General features: G+C 41.2%; 1 protein-coding gene across 4 annotated transcripts in view; it reads right to left on the bottom strand.

Annotated features, from left to right (window-relative positions):
- Positions 1-3,174: 3,174 nt before the first annotated feature.
- Positions 3,175-18,964, bottom strand: part of actn1.S (actinin alpha 1 S homeolog) — a 73,474-nt gene continuing 57,684 nt past the window's right edge. For 2 of the 4 annotated variants that reach the window (XM_018231948.2, XM_041574167.1), the window contains 8 exons: positions 17,012-17,152; positions 14,573-14,755; positions 12,940-13,074; positions 12,318-12,497; positions 12,027-12,173; positions 8,470-8,535; positions 5,813-5,971; positions 3,175-4,133 (listed from right to left, as the gene is read on the bottom strand). In XM_018231948.2, coding sequence (XP_018087437.1) covers positions 3,975-4,133; positions 5,813-5,971; positions 8,470-8,535; positions 12,027-12,173; positions 12,318-12,497; positions 12,940-13,074; positions 14,573-14,755; positions 17,012-17,152 — 1,170 coding nt within the window. In that variant the 3' untranslated portion in view covers positions 3,175-3,974. 4 annotated transcript variants of the gene reach the window in all.

Raw genomic sequence — 18,964 nt, 5'->3', positions numbered from 1 at the left:
TAGAGGCAAAATGGCCGTCACTAGTGAAAATTCACCAGAAAACCAATCGCAGGGACATTGCGAATTTACTAACAGGCGTAGAGACAATTCACTAGTGAAAGAGACCGTCATTAGCGCAGTTTCACGCCCTATCGTCAGGTGAATTTTCTCTCAGGCAAATGATTGTTACTCCGCAAATTCGCTAAGATGTGTATTATATAGAACGTTCCCTCTTTCACCAGTAGTGATGTGTGAGTCAGGGTTTCCCTGACCCACACCCGACCCTAATCCGCCCTGCTGCCATCCGCGCTACAGACCCGCGCTGCCCCGCCAATGACGTCACAATGGGGCGGGGCGAGCAGACGAGAGACTATAAAACCAGAAGTCGGATGCCGGCATTTGAAGGTGGCGGGCAGGGAGAGCAGGAGAAGAGCTCAACCCGCACCCGCGAGGATCAGTGCGTGGTCGACCCGAACCTACCCGACCCGCGGGCCGGCCCGCACATCACTATTTCCGAGTGCCTGATCGTGCGGATAATCTGCAGGTACCCGGCTATGTTGCAAAACTGGTCTCTCCTGAGTTTGTGGTAAGCAGAATAGGGTCCCGTGTGATGTCACTTCCGGTTCGGGTGCCGGGTCGTGGGTTAAGCAAGCCGTTTGCCAGCTGAGTCGGGTAGTTGGTCCTGGTTGGGCCGGGGTTTGCTCAGTTGGACCCATGCAGGACTCTAGCAGGTCCTATTCTGCCTACACCTTCTTCTGGCCCTGCTTCCTGGGTACGGTTGCCACATGGCCGGTATTTTACTGGCCTGGCCAGTAAAAATTATAGAAATTTACAAAGAAAACATGGGATACAGGAAAAAGGAATACTATCCAGTAGTTGCAAAGACTTATAGGAGGTACGGTACTCTTACCAATATCAACAGGGGGTCCAGGTGCTCAAGCCCCAGACCTTCAGCTCAGGGAGGCAACTTGAAACATTTAAATTGCAATGGTAGGGGTTTCTTGTGAATCCACTGTAGCTACTGTGACACAAAGATAAATGAGATCCTGAGATATACGGCCAGACTTGCAATTGTTTTGAGGTAAAGGTCTAACAAAGCATTTGGATTTATTCCATTAGCTTAGAAATCTTCATGCAGTTGCTTCTGCATTTTCACTTTTTCTCGGTTGCACTGGGAATGACAAAGATTTTTTAACCTGGCCGATCAATTTTCTGACAGATGTCGGCCGAAAAATCGTAATATATTCGATCGTTTCGAATCCCACTAACCGCACGATAATTTCAAATGATTGGTTGGAGTTCGCTAAAATCGGTCATTCGGCAAGAGAAATCTTTGCATCTATGGGGACCTTTAGGGGGTTATTTATCAAAGTCCAATTTTATCTCAATATTTTTTGCTACAAACTCAGGACTTTTGCGCTTATTTATTATTACATTTTCCTGAAAATCTGCGGGGAAAAAAAATCTGATTTTCGAAATTTTTTCGGATTTTTCACTAAAACCTTTAGTTTTTGCCTGAAGGGTATTGCATGAAACCCAGCGCACCCAGCGCACCCAGCGCACATCAAAAAATCGTTGGGACTTCTCCCATTGATTTATATGCAACCTCGACAGGTTTTTTTTTTTAAAATCCAATTTTAGAAAAAAAAAAATCACAAAATCATGATTTTTGCATTAGTTGTTTAGTAATTAACCCCGTAAAACTCTAACCCTCGCAAGTAAGGAAACACACACACATAATACTATGTCTATAAATTTAGCAACCGAACAACAGGCCAACAATTACACGTATGAGATTTGTTATCCAGAATGTTCCGGATAATGGATCTTTCAGTAATTTGGATCTTTATGCCTTAAATCTACTAGAAAATCATGTAAACATTAAATAAACCCAATAGGTTGGTTTTTCCTCCAATAAGGATTAATTATATCTTAGTTGGGATCAAGTACAAGTTACTGTTTTATTATTACACAGAAAAAGGAAATCGTTTTTAAACATTTGGATTATTTGTTATAATGGAGTCTATGGGAGAAGGCCATTCCATAATTCAGAGCTTTCTGGATAATGGGTTTCTGGATAACGGATCCCATACCTGTATTATTATTAATACAAATTACCACTCACCATTACCTTGGATATCAATTTTTTTCTGCTCTAGTTAGGACCAAAAGATACAGTGGGGCTCATTTATAAACACTGGGCAAATTTGCACCTGGGCAGCAACCCATAGCAACCAATCAGTGATTAGCTTTTTACTGTCAGCTGCAGGGTGAACACTAAAAGAAATCACCTGATTGGTTGCTATGGGTAACTGCCCAGGTGCAAATTTGCCCAGTGTTTATAAATGAGCCTCAGTATATTTAACAAAGATTTTTTTTTCATAGTGCCCCATGAAGGCACAAAACGCGCAAGGCTTTTTTTTTTGTTTGCGCTCAACCTTAAAAGTAAACGATTGTAGCAGCGGCTATTGACTGTGGTCCAGCTTGTTTTTTCCTGGTCTGTCCGTGGCTGAAGGTCTGGGGCTCGAGCATCAGGACACACTGTGTGAAGTGGTGAGTTTACCTTTTTAAAGTTCTATTTTTCTGGATTACTGGCTATATTGATTCATTTTATTCATTTATATAGTGAATAAAGTACCCCCTCTTGTAAAATATAAGGATATTATAAGTCACCGAGGAGTTTCATGACCATATAAAAGTACGAGGCCGAAGGCCGAGTGTTTTTATACAGGTCATGGAACTCCGTACAATAACTTGTAGGGGCCCTAGGCACCAAAGCTTTTTTTAAAACTTTTAGGGTGGGAACTTAATGTTTTAACTCGTGTGGCCTTTCTACTGATGGGGGAGGGGTGGCAAGGGGGCCCAGAAAATGTTGTTGTGCGGGACCCCTTGATTTCTGATGGCAGCCCTGTAGTGATGTAACTATTGTAGCCCAGGGATAAGTGTTCAGGTCAATCTTACATTCTGGTAGTGTCAGTGGCTCTGCACATGCTCAGTGTGATCAAAGCTGCTGTTGAGAAACTTGGGGTTCATCATAGTAACGGATTCTAACCAGGCTGATTTTTAATTCTCAAGCAGACTGCACTGGTTTCTATACTGCCATGGAACGAGAATCTAATTGTCTAATTAGCCTTCGTTGGGGGTATTCCAGCTTTGACAAATGCCCAATCTAAGCCAAAATAAAAAGTCTTGGTATTTAAACAAGAATTTCTTTAATATGGCCCGTGACAAGCAATATTGAGAACAAATTATTTAAGCTTAATAATTCCAAACAAAAACCAAATAATAATAATAAACCATGTTCAGCAACGTTGGATTGCAGTTTTGTACTTTAAATTAAATATTGAAGACACAGAGTTTGCTTTTCCTTTGACAAATATGATGAAGTAGCAAAGAAGGTTTTACTCCCAGGTGTAGAAGACTGAACATGAGACTTTATCTGGGATATTCCTCCTTTAACTATCGACCTCACAGGCGACTGGCTGGGACATTTAGTTCAACAACATTTGCATCGCAGCTCTATCTTGCCAATTTGCCACAAAAATATATTTATATATATATATAAAAAAAAATAATAATAAAAATATGTTTATTTTATTTTTTTTAAAGGAAAACAAGTAACTCGTGCTAAACCTGTTAGATCTCCATAATGCCGTAACCAAAGGAAACGCAACACCTTGGAATTTTTTTTTTTGGCAGAAAAAATACAGCATCAAATTCTTTTCAATAATAAAATATGCATTTTAAATGTCTTCTGTAAAAATTTCTATTTTTTTTTTTTGTTTTTATTTGTAAACTCTCGCTTTCTGAACAGGTATTAACCCTTGCAGTGCCAGACAGAGTTCCCAGCACAAAACAAAAACGGGGGGGGGGAGAACGTGATTTTTATCTTCTGGTGAACTAAGAAATGACACACAAGAGGCGTGAACGCTGAAAGCACATGGGAGAGAGAGAAAAAGCGCTGCTGCGGTGACACGTGAGTGGGGAGGGAAGGGTTAAAGGTCACTTTCTCCGTATAGTGCTGTTGAGAAAGACATGTAGTCCAGGGCTCCAGGAACAGCGCCAGGTCCCATGTATGGAGCCATTCTGGCAATGCAGTATTCGGCTTGATCAGGGGGCAGTTCCCGGCGCAGTTCATCTGCAGTGATGTAATTCTACAGGGTAAGAAATGAAAGTTACATTTAAGGACAAGGAAGGTTCGCAAAGCGTTTTTGTTGCCAATAGATCAGCCACAATTTTGCAATTTATAACTCTATATTTATTATGTAGAATGATTTATCATACCTGATCTAACTCTGAATAGTCAGTGACTATAAGGGGGGCCACATGGGACATAACTGTTCAGTGAGTTTGTAATTGATCCTCAGCATTCAGCTCAGATTCAAAAGCAACAGTTATGTCCCATGTGGCCTCCCTTATAGTCGTGTTAAGTAGTGTTCTGGCTATTATGTTACACATCTACTCACTCCAGCCTTTATACATTACATTTTGGCTAACTAACTATATTAGATCTGTTTACCCAGATTTTATTTTTACACTAAACAAGATTGACATGATTTTTATGATGTAGTTTTTATTTCTAAATGACACTGTTTACACTGCAAATAATTCACTGTACAATATAAAATGTCATTCCTGAAGCAGCAAGTGTATTTAGTTGTAATATTGGTGTGTAGGTGCATCTCAGCTCATTTTGCCTGGTCATGTGATTTCAGAAAGAGCCAGCACTTTAGGATGGAACTGCTTTCTGGCAGCCTGTTGTTTCTCCTACTCAATGTAACTGAATGTGTCTCAGTGGGACCTGGATTTTACTACTGAGTGTTGTTCTTAGATCTACCAGGCAGCTGTTATCTTGTGTTAGGGAGCTGCTATCTGGTTACCTTCCCATTGTTCTTTTGTTTGGCTGCTGGGGGGAAAGGGAGGGGGTGATATCACTCCAACTTGCAGTACAGCAGTAAAGAGTGACTGAAGTTCATCGGAGCACAAGTCACATGACCAGGGGCAGCTGGGAAACTGACAATATATCTAGCCCCATGTCAGATTTCACAATTAAATATACAAAAATCTATTTGCTCTTTTGGAAAATGGATTCCAATGCAGAATTCTGCTGGAGCAGCACTATTAACTGAAAAAAACATTTTTTCCCATGACAGTAAATTTTTAGTATGATGTAGACATTGACATTCTGACAGAATTTGCAATTCATCTATTGATTTTGAACGATTTTCCAGTTATTTAGCTTTTTGTTTAGCAGCTCTTCAGTTTGGTGTTTTCAGCTGCTATCTGGTTGCTAGGGTGCAAATTACCCTATCAACAAGTTTTAACAAGAGACAGCAACAGTGTCAGACTGGGACACCAGGGGCCACCCAAAAACCTTAGACCAGGGGCCACTCTCAATACTATTATTGTTCCTCTCCTCACTCAACCTCTGTTCTCTTTTCTTTACAGACTATAATCTATTATTCCATCTATTTAGCCTCTTTGTTCTCATAGAAATAGGGAATAGCCATGAAATAGACCAAATGTTTAGCAGCATAAGGGGCCACTGACACCCAATGGGAGTTTTCCTGGTATCCTGGTGGGCCAGTCCGACACTGGACAGCAATATTAATAGAAGAGGGTCTGCATAGAAATGGAATAAAAAATAATAGCTATATAAATGTATATACTCTCAGAATAATAGTTTTGGTTGCCAGGGTCAGCGACCTCCCCATTTGCAAAATGAAAAAAGAGGAAGACAAATAATTCAAAAACTATAAAGAGCATTCTGTAACATCCGAAAAGTAAATTAAAAGTGAGCCACCCCTTTATATGTAAAGAGCTTCACACAAACCTTATCTCCAGCAAGAATCTTGAAAGAAGCCATGACTTGATCTGCTGTATCAGTGTCTTGAGTCTCACGGGACATGAAGTCAATAAAGGCCTGAAATGTTACAAGGCCAAGTCTGTTGGGATCGACGATGCTCATAATTCGAGCAAATTCTGCTTCTCCCTAGAAATCAAAACAACAACCACCAGTTATCCAATGACGGGTATAAGAAATACAATAGACAGGTTTATTCTTGTCAAACGGCTTTTCAAGGAAAGAAATTAATTCTTGGTGTAGCCGTCAGTTCAATATAAAAAACAAAAAATGATTTCTGTATGTGTGAGGGCACTGCCAGCAACTGGGCACAAGGGATAATGGACTACAAAATACAAGTTATGTGCATCATTAATATGTATAGGACTGTACATCAATACGACCAGAAGATATACTGAGGTAATTGATGCATCATATGTCTCAACAGCATGAAAGTTTGGGTTGATTTTGGATGAAAAAAACACAATATATATATAACAATAAAAGTATTATCTGCCTCCACTAACCCTGAAGAAACAATGTATAGATCTTAAAGGGGACCCGTCACCCAAAAACAATATTCCAAATTCTATTTTATCACATTAGTCAAGCAAAATGAACTTTAATTACACTATATAAATTATTTGAATTTTGTTTCCTTCAGTCTGGGAATTCATCATTATAACAAGTAGGCAACAGCCATTTTGTGGACACTGTTATTAAGACAAGCCTTGTATCATCTCAGAATCTTGTTTGTGCACCAGAATGGGGGACCTGATGTCCATTTCCATGTCCTGGCTACACAATTAAATGGTAAAAAGAACGGGGGGAATATAAGGAGAGCAGTGACATGTAGGAAGTGCTGAATGGAAAGTGAAAGTAATTGTCTGCCCCGCCTCTATGCCACTGGCATAGAGGAGGGGCAGACAATATTTGATTGACAGCTGAGATTTTTAAATGAGCTTACAACAGCTATGAATGCTTTAATAAAAAATAGAAATTGGATTTCATGTTTAATTTGAAAAATACTTTTATTATACAGATTTTTGTGTCTGGATGACAGGTCCACTTTAAAGGGATACTGTCATGGGAAAAATATTTTTTTTTTTCAAAATGAATCAGTTAGTAGTGCTGCTCCAGCAGAATTCTGCACTGAAATCCATTTCTCAAAAGAGCAAACAGATTTTTTTATATTCAATTTTGAAATCTGACATGGGGCTAGACATATTGTCAGTTTCCCAGCTGCCCCTGGTCATGTGACTTGTGCTCTGATAAACTTCAGTCACTCTTTACTGCTGTACTGCAAGTTGGACTGATATCACCCCCTCCCTTTCCCCCCCCCAGCAGCCAAACAACAGAACAATGGGAAGGTAACCAGATAACAGCTCCCTAACACAAGATAACAGCTGCCTGGTAGATCTAAGAACAACACTCAATAGTAAAATCCAGGTCCCACTCAGACACATTCAGTTACATTGAGAAGGAAAAACAGAAGCCTGCCAGAAAGCATTTCTCTCCTAAAGTGCAGGCACAAGTCACATGACTGGGGGCAGCTGGGAAATTGACAATATGTCTAGCCCCATGTCAGATTTCAAAATTGAATATAAAAAAATCTGTTTGCTCTTTTGAGAAATGGATTTCAGTGCAGAATTCTGCTGGAGTAGCACTATTAACTGATGCATTTTAAAAAAAACATGTTTTCCGATGACAGGATCCCTTTAACTACGGGAAACATCTATTTAGATCTATTAACGGCACATTTTAATTTAAAGGCTTTATGGATGGTTTTGTTACGAATGTGTACAAATAAAGCAGCTGCCTGACAACATCGACAGATACTTATGTCATGTGCTTATTATCTGCTGCTCTTCTATTTTTAAAGGAATATTTTAAAATAGCACCTTCAACAGTAACTAGTTCCATTTCGACACATATCCCAGTCAAGTTAAAAGGCATGTAAAGGCAAAAAAAAAATAAAATCCCATTTTTACTTTCTTTAATGAAAAAGAAACCCTATGTCCGATATACTTGAATTAAAAAATGTCTACCGTTTTTCATTCAGTTACTCCCTTACTGTTGTTGCTTATGAAAAAAATAAATAGCTTTTGGGCTCAATGAAGAAAGATATGAACATATGTCAATTTAAATTCTTGTCTCCACCCAGTCTCCCAAAATGCAATGGGCTTTGCACTTGTTACATAAGTTAGCGGTTGCTTTGGTTCTTTGCCGTGCAAAATACAATTAAGCTATTCTGTCACCGTTCTACTCACTGTGTGGCCGGTACAATCACATTATTTCATATTTATGGTACATTCCTAATTTTGTTTAAAAACCTCCAACCCCCCCCCCCCAAGGTCTCTTAATTCAATATAAAAGCCCAAATTCCCACAAAGTCTCCCCATATCAGACCCATATGTCATCAAAATAGAAAAAGTATGGAGGGAACACTCAACGCAGCCGCTTATATTTATTGGTATTATTACTATTTTTTCATGGGTCCATGTCATCTGAAATGAGACAAATCCAATAAATATAAAGTACTTTGAGTGTTGCTCCCTCTATACATAGACATACACACACAGTATATTCTATTATACATAAATAAACCACATTAGAAGACCATACACAAGCAGACGAGTCTACGTTACCATATTGTAACCCATGGAGATGAGACAGGCGCGGAAATCATCACTCTCCATGAAACCGCTCTTCTTCTGCGTATTGTCCAAGGAGAAATGTTCAGATAGAAAAGAGCAAAGGAGTTGAGAAAGAGCACAGATGGAATTGGGCAGGAAAGGACATAATGATGGATTTAATAGATATAGGGTAAAAATTGAAAATACCCATAAAATGGGGGGCGAGATATAATGAATGTTGAAAGAGATAACAATGAGTAAAAGAAAATGGAAGGGGAAGAAAAACAACATTATTTCTTCTTAATGTGCAGGAACGGCAGCATCAACGCTCAGTACCTGGATCAAACAAACAAACACACACAATATTCCAATCCCTGACCTACATTGTAAAAAGCAATTTCCAGTACCTGAGGATCGTTTCCAATATCGTAACCCAAGCTGATGAGACAAGCTTTAAACTCCTCCGGGCCAAGCCTGCCAGAGTGATCCTTTGTGGGTGCCGGGTGTCCAGGACATGCCAAGGAACCAGTGAGTAGGTGACAGCGCAAAAGTGTTGGCAATGCAGAGTGATGGGATTGGTTGTGAAAGGTGGATCATGCAGTGGAAGCAACAGGAATGTGCAGGTGCAGGGAACAGGAGCCAAAAAAGACAACGTTAGATATCATACAGTGGCTTGTAGGCATGTAATGCTTTAATAGCTTCACTGCTAGATGCACAGTGTCTGTGAGCTCTCATAGCCGGATACGTGGGCTACTTGTCTAGCAGATACGTAGGATACTGGTCTAGCAGATACGTGGGCTACTGGTCTAGCAGATACATAGGATACTGGTCTAGCAGATACGTGGGCTACTGGTCTAGCAGATACATAGGATACTGGTCTAGCAGATACGTGGGCTACTGGTCTAGCAGATACATAGGATACTGGTCTAGCAGATACGTGGGCTACTGGTCTAGCAGATACATAGGATACTGGTCTAGCAGATACGTGGGCTACTTGTCTAGCAGATACGTAGGATACTGGTCTAGCAGATACGTAGGATACTGGTCTAGCAGATACGTAGGATACTGGTCTAGCAGATACGTGGGCTACTGGTCTAGCAGATACATAGGATACTGGTCTAGCAGATACGTGGGCTACTTGTCTAGCAGATACGTAGGATACTGGTCTAGCAGATACGTAGGATACTGGTCTAGCAGATACATAGGATACAGGTCTAGCAGATACGTGGGTTAATGCTCTAGCAGATACGTGGGCTACTGGCCTAGCAGATACGTGGGCTACTGCTCTAGCAGATACGTGGGCTACTGCTCTAGCAGATACGTGGGCTACTGATCTAGCAGATACGTGGGCTACTGATCTAGCAGATACGTAGGATACTGGTCTAGCAGATACATAGGATACTGGTCTAGCAGATACGTGGGCTACTGCTCTAGCAGATATGTGGGCTACTGATCCAGCAGATACGTAGGATACTGGTCTAGCAGATATGTGGGCTACTGGTCTAGCAGTACAATAACAAAGCATTTCACTGAACGTCACACAGGTGATCTATAGAGAAAAGCAGGAATCTGCCAGCACAAGGGCCAAGTTTTCATTCACGAAAATACCGGAAGAGATTTGTTTAAAGCTGACAAAAGGCTTGGTCTGTAAATAACTTTTCTTTTAATGTAAAAAAGTATATATTTTGCTCTTATTTGAAATGGTTTCTAGTAATAACATTCATAAATTAATAAATCATATCTGAAAGGCACATGAGTAATATTTGCTATGTTTTTCTATGTTTTTTAGTATCTTTTATTTTAAGGCCATAAGCGTTATTGTATTGTGTAATACATTGTGTTGGGGTTCACCTTTGAGCTAACTTTTAGTATCATGTAAAGCAATGGCTTCATTTTTTTTTTTTATTATTTGTGGTTTTTGAGTTATTCAACTTTTTATCCTCTAGCTCTCCAGAATTCTGGTTGCTAGGTGCAAAATTCCCCTAGCATCCATGCATCAATTTCAATAAGAGACTGGAATATCTATAATAGAGGGTCTGAATAGAAACATAGAAGAGTTAGGAATAATAGTAAAAATAATAATAATAGTAATATTTTTTCAGCCTTACAGATGGGGGTCAGTGACCCCCATTTGAAAGATGGAAAAAGTCAGAAGAAGGAGGCAAATGTTTCAAAAACTATAAAAAAAAAAAAGAAGGCTAATCAAAAAAGTTGCTTAGATTTGGCCAGTCTATATCATGCTAAAAGTGAACATAAAGGTGAACTACCCCTTTTAAAGTAAAAAAGTGAAGAGGTGCAACAATCACTTATTGTTAATAACAGACACCATGTGAATTTCAAATATATTCGATTTTTTATATTGACTGCAGTTTTAGACTGATGGAAGAAGATGGCACTAACATCTGAAAAGCCTCAAACTGCCACATTAGAACATTATTGGCTAAAAGGAGCCAGCAGAAACCATTAGGAAGGGGGAGAGGAAGCAGCAGGGGCAATCTCAGTGGCTGAGAAGCATTGGACTATCAGACATTGGGCCTCAAGATTTGTGGCCAGTTCTATAATAGTTGCATCTTACTGGTCTGGGATACTTTGGTGCAGAGTGTGTCATTAATAAAGGGATACTGTCATGGGGAAAAAAAAATCTGACATGGGGCTAGACATGTCAATTTCCCAGCTGCCCCTGGTCATGTGACTTGTGCCTGCACTTTAGGAGAGAAATGCTTTCTGGCAGGCTGCTGTTTTTCCTTCTCAATGTAACTGAATGTGTCTCAGTGGGACATGGGTTTTTACTATTGAGTGTTGTTCTTAGATCTACCAGGCAGCTGTTATCTTGTGTTAGGGAGCTGTTATCTGGTTACCTTCCCATTGTTCTTTTGTTTGGCTGCTGGGGGGAAGGGGAGGGGGTGATATCACTCCAACTTGCAGTACAGCAGTAAAGAGTGACTGAAGTTTATCAGTCGCATGACTGGGGGCAGCTGGGAAATTGACAATATGTCTAGCCCCATGTCAGATTTCAAAATTAAATATAAAAAAATCTGTTTGCTCTTTTGAGAAATGGATTTCAGTGCAGAATTCTGCTGGAGCAGCACTATTAACTGATTCATTTTGAAAAAAATGTTTTTTCCCATGACAGTATCTCTTAAAAATATCTGAGCTATGCATGTGCCCCTGGGGGATACCAGGGAGCACTAAAGAAGAGTCGATGGTACGTTTAAAGCTTCTCAGTATTTTTCCCCATGAGTGGGAGATCTAGACTGTGCAACTTTTTACAATTTTTTAAATAAAGTAACGAATACTCAGTTCTTCACACGACCAACTTGCAGGTTTTCTATGGAACCAAGTTTAATCTTGCAGGTTGGACACACACTGCTGAACTGGTGCATGTGGTATAATTATTGCTCAGGTTTTAAGTCTCTGCTTCACTACAAAACTACCTTTAAATAGTATTTATGACCCTAGTCATCTGGTGGGTACAGATTTCCCATGTCTACCCTAACTGTATCCAAGCACCCATGCAGTTACCCCAACACCAGTCACAGCAATGTCAATGTGGGCACTTGATTACTTACTTTATCAAAATGATTGAAAGAATTCCTGAATTCATTCATTTGCTCTTGGCTAATGCCTTTGGCATCTCGTGTGAGGACCTGATTTTCCACCTCATTGATGGTCCTGGCAATAGTGGTTAGAAGCTGCTCCCAGCCCACGCGAATATGCTGAAATAAAAACATCAGTGGATCACGATTACATCTGTGGACTTTGCTCTTTATGCACATTTGCAACTTTACTGCAATAAAAAATAAACTCACATATTCTTGATGCAAGTCACCTTGATTTATTCTTCTGAAATTGCCACTTACCTCCATGGTGTAGTTGGTGTGTTTGTTGTCAAAGATAAGCGCTTCTTGAATCTGTTGGTGATCGCTTTCTAACTGGTCAATCTTTGGTTTATAGTTTACAATGCTTTTCTCATACTGCCGCAGATGATTCAGTTGGTCCTCCAGGGTCCCATGCATTTCTATAGCAATGCGTCCAATCTCCTACAGGCAATGATATAGCAGAAACATTTTGAGCACCTAATAATAAGGAACCGTGTATCTAAACCGTTTAGGGGACACATGCAGCACCGAGCATTTTCCCTTGTACATGTCTAACCTGCAGCTCTGCAAATGATTAACTACAACTCACAGAATGAACGATCAAATGCGGTCAGGTCAGGCTGACCAACAGTTGGAGCCTGTGATTAAGTGTCCTTGGGTGACACGAAACGCGTAAGGCTTATATTTTTTATACATAATATAAAATAAAGACTTTTTGTATTAATGAAATTTTGGGCTTCTAGATTCTACTATTTTTTCTTCTGGTGTTCCGGATTGGTGCCTGCCTGCAATCGAAATTCTGTGAACAGTTAGAGGAACGGGGGCGTTCAACTTGTGGCCTCCAAATATTGACGGGAGGAGTTAGAAAGTCCATTTTACGCACCGGCATCTTTGTTTGTATCCATGGCCCAATGACATTGGCCTGCGCAGCAAACGATTTCCGCAGTCGTTCATTCTGCTGCTGTCGGGCGTGTTCCTCTGTAAGTGCCTGATCCCGACGGGGGACCAGCTGTCTAACCTAAACACAAAGGGAAAAGCAAAGTAAGCTTGGCTGCTATAGACCATTGATTTTGAATTTGTGGAGTTAAATGGTAATGTAATTAAGTGTTGACAGTTACAGCTGGTCTGAATTGAACTTTTTTGCCAAGTTTGACCCCATAATTTGTACATGAAGATATGAGTGAGCTTTCCCTTCCCAACATGAAAGCTTTGCGCATGTATCAATAGAGACTGAAGAGGTTTGTTTTTAAAACTCCATTAAATGTATTTTGTTTTTGTAAAAAAAATAAAAAGTCCATGTTACAGCGTTGAAACTGCTCCTTCCTGTGTGTGAAGTTTCATGGGTGTTAAAGGAGAAGTAAAGTCTTTTTGCACTTAGGGGACTGAATGTTGGGCACCCCAAGTGATTGTATTTACTTACCTGAAACCCTGGGCTCCTATCAGCAGAAAACTGCACCGGCCCGAGGTTCTTCTAGTGAGCATCACAGAGCCATCCTCTTCCATCCTCCTGTTTCTTTGGGCGGTTGTGCATGCGCAGTGGAGCAAAAAGCCAAACTTTAACTAAAAAGTCGCTATTTCCTTCAACTGCGCATGCGTCTGCCCTGGGAAATTTGAAGAAAGAAGAAGCCGGAAGAGGATCCCTCCGAGGTGCTCACTGGTATAACCCTGGGCCGGTGCAGTTTTCTGCTGATAGGTGCACCGGCCCGGTGTTTCAGGTAGGTAAAAATGCCTAACATTTGGCTTGATAAAAGACCGATGGTGGTCTTAAATGTTGTCGATTGTTTGGGTCAGAGCACATGTCTCAATAAAAGAGTTTTAAAAAAAAGAAATCCGTGAATGGTGCCGTCTATAACACAAAGTTTGGCAAACAAGTTGGCGGTGGAAACTGTGGGACTTGCACCAGACTGGAGTGAATGAGATGGTATAAGTGCTGACCAAATACTAGGGATGCACCGAATCCAGGATTCGGTTTTGGATTCAGCCTTTTTCAGCAGGATTCTGATTCGGCAGAATCCTTGTGTCTGGCCGAACCAAATCCGAATCCTGACCCTAATTTACATATGCAAATTACGATTCAGATTCGTTTCAGTATTCAGCCGAATCTTTCACCAAGGATTCGGGGATATGGGCGAATCCCAAATAGTGGATTCGGTGCATCCCTACCAAATACCTGTTGGTGCCTAACATTTGGCACCCCCAAGTGAAAAAAGACTTTCCTTCTCCTTTAATGAAATGTATAGAATACATATGGAATGCAACCAAATTAGTAGCATTTATTGGTCATCTGGTTGGTTGCTATGGGTTACTAGGTGTGTGCAAACTTCCCCAATCTGTTTCCCTTCCAATTTTTGTGCACATTTTACATTCTTATAACCAATCCTTATACCACACAAAAACATTCAGATACAAAATCCACTTGGTACATATGTAACAAGTTAGAACAAAAGTTGCGTCTTTTGCAGCTCGGCTTTCCTTTCAATTTCTCCATTTATTCACATGATATTCGAAGCACTTACGTGGTCCCATTTGTTGTTGATTTCTTGAGGGGTGATGCTGGTGTAGGGGTTCGAGCCAGATATATTGATATGATACGTCTGCATGATTTTGGCAATCTCACTCTGAATTCCTAGAATTGCTTGGCGCTCCTTGTCAGCCTCAGGTAACGTTGCCTTGAACTGCTCATGAGCTGCAGTTAATCCCTTCAATTAGACACAGGAGTTTTGATTAAATAATAGAAGGTGGAAGAAAAAAAAAACCCTAAAAGTGGCTACAATTTCCTGCAGACGGGAAAAAGCCCTTCCTGAGTATAAAGTAACAATAAAACCAGTAGAGACATTTATGGATTCAGAGCAGATAAATCAGCCAAGAGCACGGGATTCTTTTAGTGACAAAGCATCTCTGACAAAACTACTATTATATAATCATGAAGTCACAGCTTAAGTCATTCACTGCCAAAAAGAATATTTACCATTGTTTTACAGTAACATTATGTGTAGCTCTAAGTCAGCAGTACAGCAGGAGATATATCCCATCATAATATCTCTAAAGCCGGTCATACACGGGCCGATAAAACTGCCGACAGATATAATTGGACTGAATGAAAAGTCGGAGGAAACAACCACACAGTCCAACTGTCGGATGAAGACGCTGCTTTCTGCATCCACATCCGACAGTTATCGGGTCGGATGTGATGTAGTTTTTACCTGTGACTTTTCATTCAGTCCAGTTAGAGTCTTGACGCCTGCGTCTCCATCTGACTTGTCGCGTTCGTTTTGCCGGCGGCCGTTGATCCGACGAAAACGCTCGTAGAGTTGTACCCTTAGACATGTGCTTTGCCCCATAGAGGACTTTTGTGTATTGTAAGTTACATCCCATGGGACATAAGCCTAAAGGCCATACACGGCCGATAAAAGCTGCCAACAGTCAGAGGCTTATTGGCCCTGGTGTATGGGGCCCTCCGACGGGCTTGCCGGTCAATTTCTGGCCAGAAAAATCGTCCAGATGTTGATCAGGCAGGGATAAAAAGCCAGTCGGATCGCAAATTGCATTTGTTTGTTGATGCGTTCCTGCAATCTGACCACCCATACTCCTGCATTATGATCCGATCATTGGGCCCACGATTGGATCCGTTCGATATCTCCCATCTCAAGGTGGACATACCGGGGAGAGATCCACTCAGGCCCAGACCCGCTCCCTGGTCCAGCGAAACAAAAAAAAATGTGCACCGTTTTTTTGCGCATGTGTACAGGGCCCCCCCGAGGTTTGGAACCTGTGGGCCTCAAATGTGCCAGTCCGACCCTGGATCCGCTCGTTCAGCAACATCGCCAAAAGAGTGGACCTCTCTGTATATGGCCACCTCTAGGGTAGAACTACATGGCCGATTTCCACGCATTTCTGGCGGATCCGACGTGCTACGCCAGAACGCAGGCATCAAATCGGATGCGACAGAGAATTAGAAAGCAATAGCAATGAAGGATGGTGTCGCAGCGTTCATCCGACGCGACTGTGAGCTGCAGATGCTGCATGCTGTGTCTGCGACAAGATCCGACATTTGTATTTCTTACCTTATTCTCGGTCGCATCCAATTTGACACCTGCGTTTTGGCACAGCGCGCCGGATACGCATGGAAATCGGCCGTGAAGTTCTACCCTAATAGGCACTTGTGAAGCCTGAGTCTGGGGTCCTACATAATTAAACCCTATAATGTACAGTATAATAGTCAGCAGCAACTTTATTGCTACAGGCCAGTAGTACAACAGACACACACACACAGGGATGAATGTGATGTAGTTACACACGGATCACTACAACATCAACATTTACATTTGAGCACAAGAGAGAACCAGGTGGTAATATTTTGAAAATACATTTTTAGTGTCAGTATCAGTTTAACAACTGGGCTTATTTATTGGTTGCGCTGTCAGTGAAGTGTGAAAAGCCTCTAACTGTCACTTTGACAGTTGCACAAGGGCTGCACTTTGCGTTTGTTTCATTTATCAGTAACATTCTGTAACTTCCTCCTCGTCTCTACTTTCTTCTGCCCACTAATAAAATGACACATCAGATTGTGAAATAAAGTCTGTAGTTGACTTCAGTTAATGTTTAAATACACACACACATATATATATATATATATATAGTAAAAATGAAGAGTTCTAGGATATAAATTCAGGATGTTACCAGTTAGTGACACAATAAACTTACTATTAATAGAAAATGACAAACTGATGATTCTGAATCACTGGGGGTGTTTTTTCCGTTACAAATGAATCACTTCCCAAACTCAATAAAGTAAGAGAGCGAGTTCACTTTAACCAAATGTAGATCAACCCAAGTGCTGGACAGTGAAGTGTAAATCATAGACAAACCACTGACTTACTGTAACTGGAGAGTCACTATGATCTCAGCAAAGGGTTAATTCAGCTTTAATGAAAAATGAAGAAATGTGATCATACCTGGATCTCCTCTATAGTATGAACAATAAAAGTGTCCTGCAAGTCTTCCATTGCTCCTTCCATCCAGTTGTTGAAGGGAGCCGCTCGCTTGGCATATTCCAAGTACAACTGATCAATGGTTTCTAACAACTTCTCAGTTCTCTGTAATAAATCACAGATTAGTTGGATGTAATACCAGTAAAATAATATATGATATATCTATATCTATCTCTCTCTATAGCTCTCTCTCTAGCTCTCCCTCTCTCTCTCTCTCTCTCTAGCTCTCCCTCTCTCTAGCTCTCCCTCTCTCTAGCTCTCCCTCTCTCTAGCTCTCCCTCTCTCTAGCTCTCCCTCTCTAGCTCTCCCTCTCTCTCTCTCTAGCTCTCTCTCTCTCTATAGCTCTGTTTCTCTCCTCTCTCTCTCTCTCTCTCTCTCTCTCTCTAGCTCTCCCTCTCTCTCTCTAGCTCTCCCTCTCTCTCTCTAGCTCTCCCTCTCTCTCTCTCTAGCTCTCTCTCTATAGCTCTGTTTCTCTCCTCTCTCTCTCTCTCTCTCTAGCTCTCCCTCTCTCTTTCTAGCTCTCGCTCTCTCTCTAGCTCTCGCTCTCTCTCTAGCTCTCGCTCTCTCTCTAGCTCTGTTTCTCTCCTCTCTCGCTCTCTCTCTAGCTCTCCTTCTCTCTCTCTAGCTCTCCCTCTCTCTCTAGCTCTCTCTCTCTAGCTCTCGCTCTCTAGCGCTCTCTCTCTATAGCTCTGTTTCTCTCCTCTCTCTAGCTCTCTCTCTCTCTCTAGCTCTCTCTCTATAGCTCTGTTTCTCTCCTCTCTCTTGCTCTCTCTCGCTCTCTATCTCTCCTCTCGCTCTCCCTCTCTAGCTCTCGCTCTCTCTCTCTCTATAGCTCTGTTTCTCTCCTCTCTCTCTAGCTCTCCTTCTCTCTCTCTCTAGCTCTCTCTCTCTAGCTCTCCTTCTCTCTCTCTCTCTAGCTCTCCCTCTCTCTAGCTCTCCCTCTCTCTCTAGCTCTCTCTCTCTCTCTAGCTCGGTTTCTCTCCTCTCTCACTCTCTCTCTAGCTCTCATTCTCTCTCTCTAGCTCTCCCTCTCTCTCTAGCTCTCCTTCTCTCTCTCTAGCTCTCTTTCTCTAGCTCTCTCTCTACCATAGTTAAAAGGGTATGCACCAAAAACATAACTACCTGGGTGCCGATAGATAGATGATAGATATATATAAAATTATAAATGTTACAATATATTAGTTGCCCAAAATAAAGACATGAAAATAATCACAATTTCAATCTGGCAATTGGGCATTTTGTCCTGGTGACTTTCCCAAAGAAAACTGGCAGAGAGACTGAGGCAACGTAGGACAATTCTGAGCTGCTAAAAAGCATGTTAGGGAGCCAGTCAAAAATGCCATTGCCCTTAGAAGTAAACAAAGGATAACTTGGGAGCATGTCAAAATATTATTCAGCAGCGGGGTACAACAAAAACCTAAAACCCAAGTACATATATAGTCCTAGAACAGTGTCAGTAACACATCTGAGTTTGGTAGCTCTTTATGGAAAGCAGCAAATGTTTATGTAGCCGACACCAAAAGACTCATTTACTATAGGCCAGGGGCACAAGTTCTCCTGCGCTAAGGGGTGCAAAGCTTCTCCCCAATACTTAGCACTTGCACCCCAGCCCACTTTTAGTGCAGCAAGTGTTAAATACAGGATTCCCTTGCACCTCACAATTCCTGGCTCTTCACATCATAAATAATATGCAGGATAAGGACGTACCAATGGACACCCACATCTGGCCAATAGAAGTTAGGTTGAAAAAAGACACACGTCCATCAAGTTCAACCTTTGAACTCTATTTTAGACTGCCTAACTGCCAGTTGATCCAGAGGAAGACACAAAAACCCATCTGAAGTCTCTCCAATTTGCCTCAGAGGGGAAAAATTCCTTCCTGACTCCAAAATGTCACTGAGACCAGTCCCTGGATCA

Source organism: Xenopus laevis, chromosome 8S (assembly GCF_017654675.1).
Source record: "Xenopus laevis strain J_2021 chromosome 8S, Xenopus_laevis_v10.1, whole genome shotgun sequence".
In the NCBI taxonomy this organism is placed as follows: Eukaryota; Metazoa; Chordata; class Amphibia; order Anura; family Pipidae; genus Xenopus; species Xenopus laevis.
This window is presented reverse-complemented; position numbering and strand designations above follow the sequence as displayed.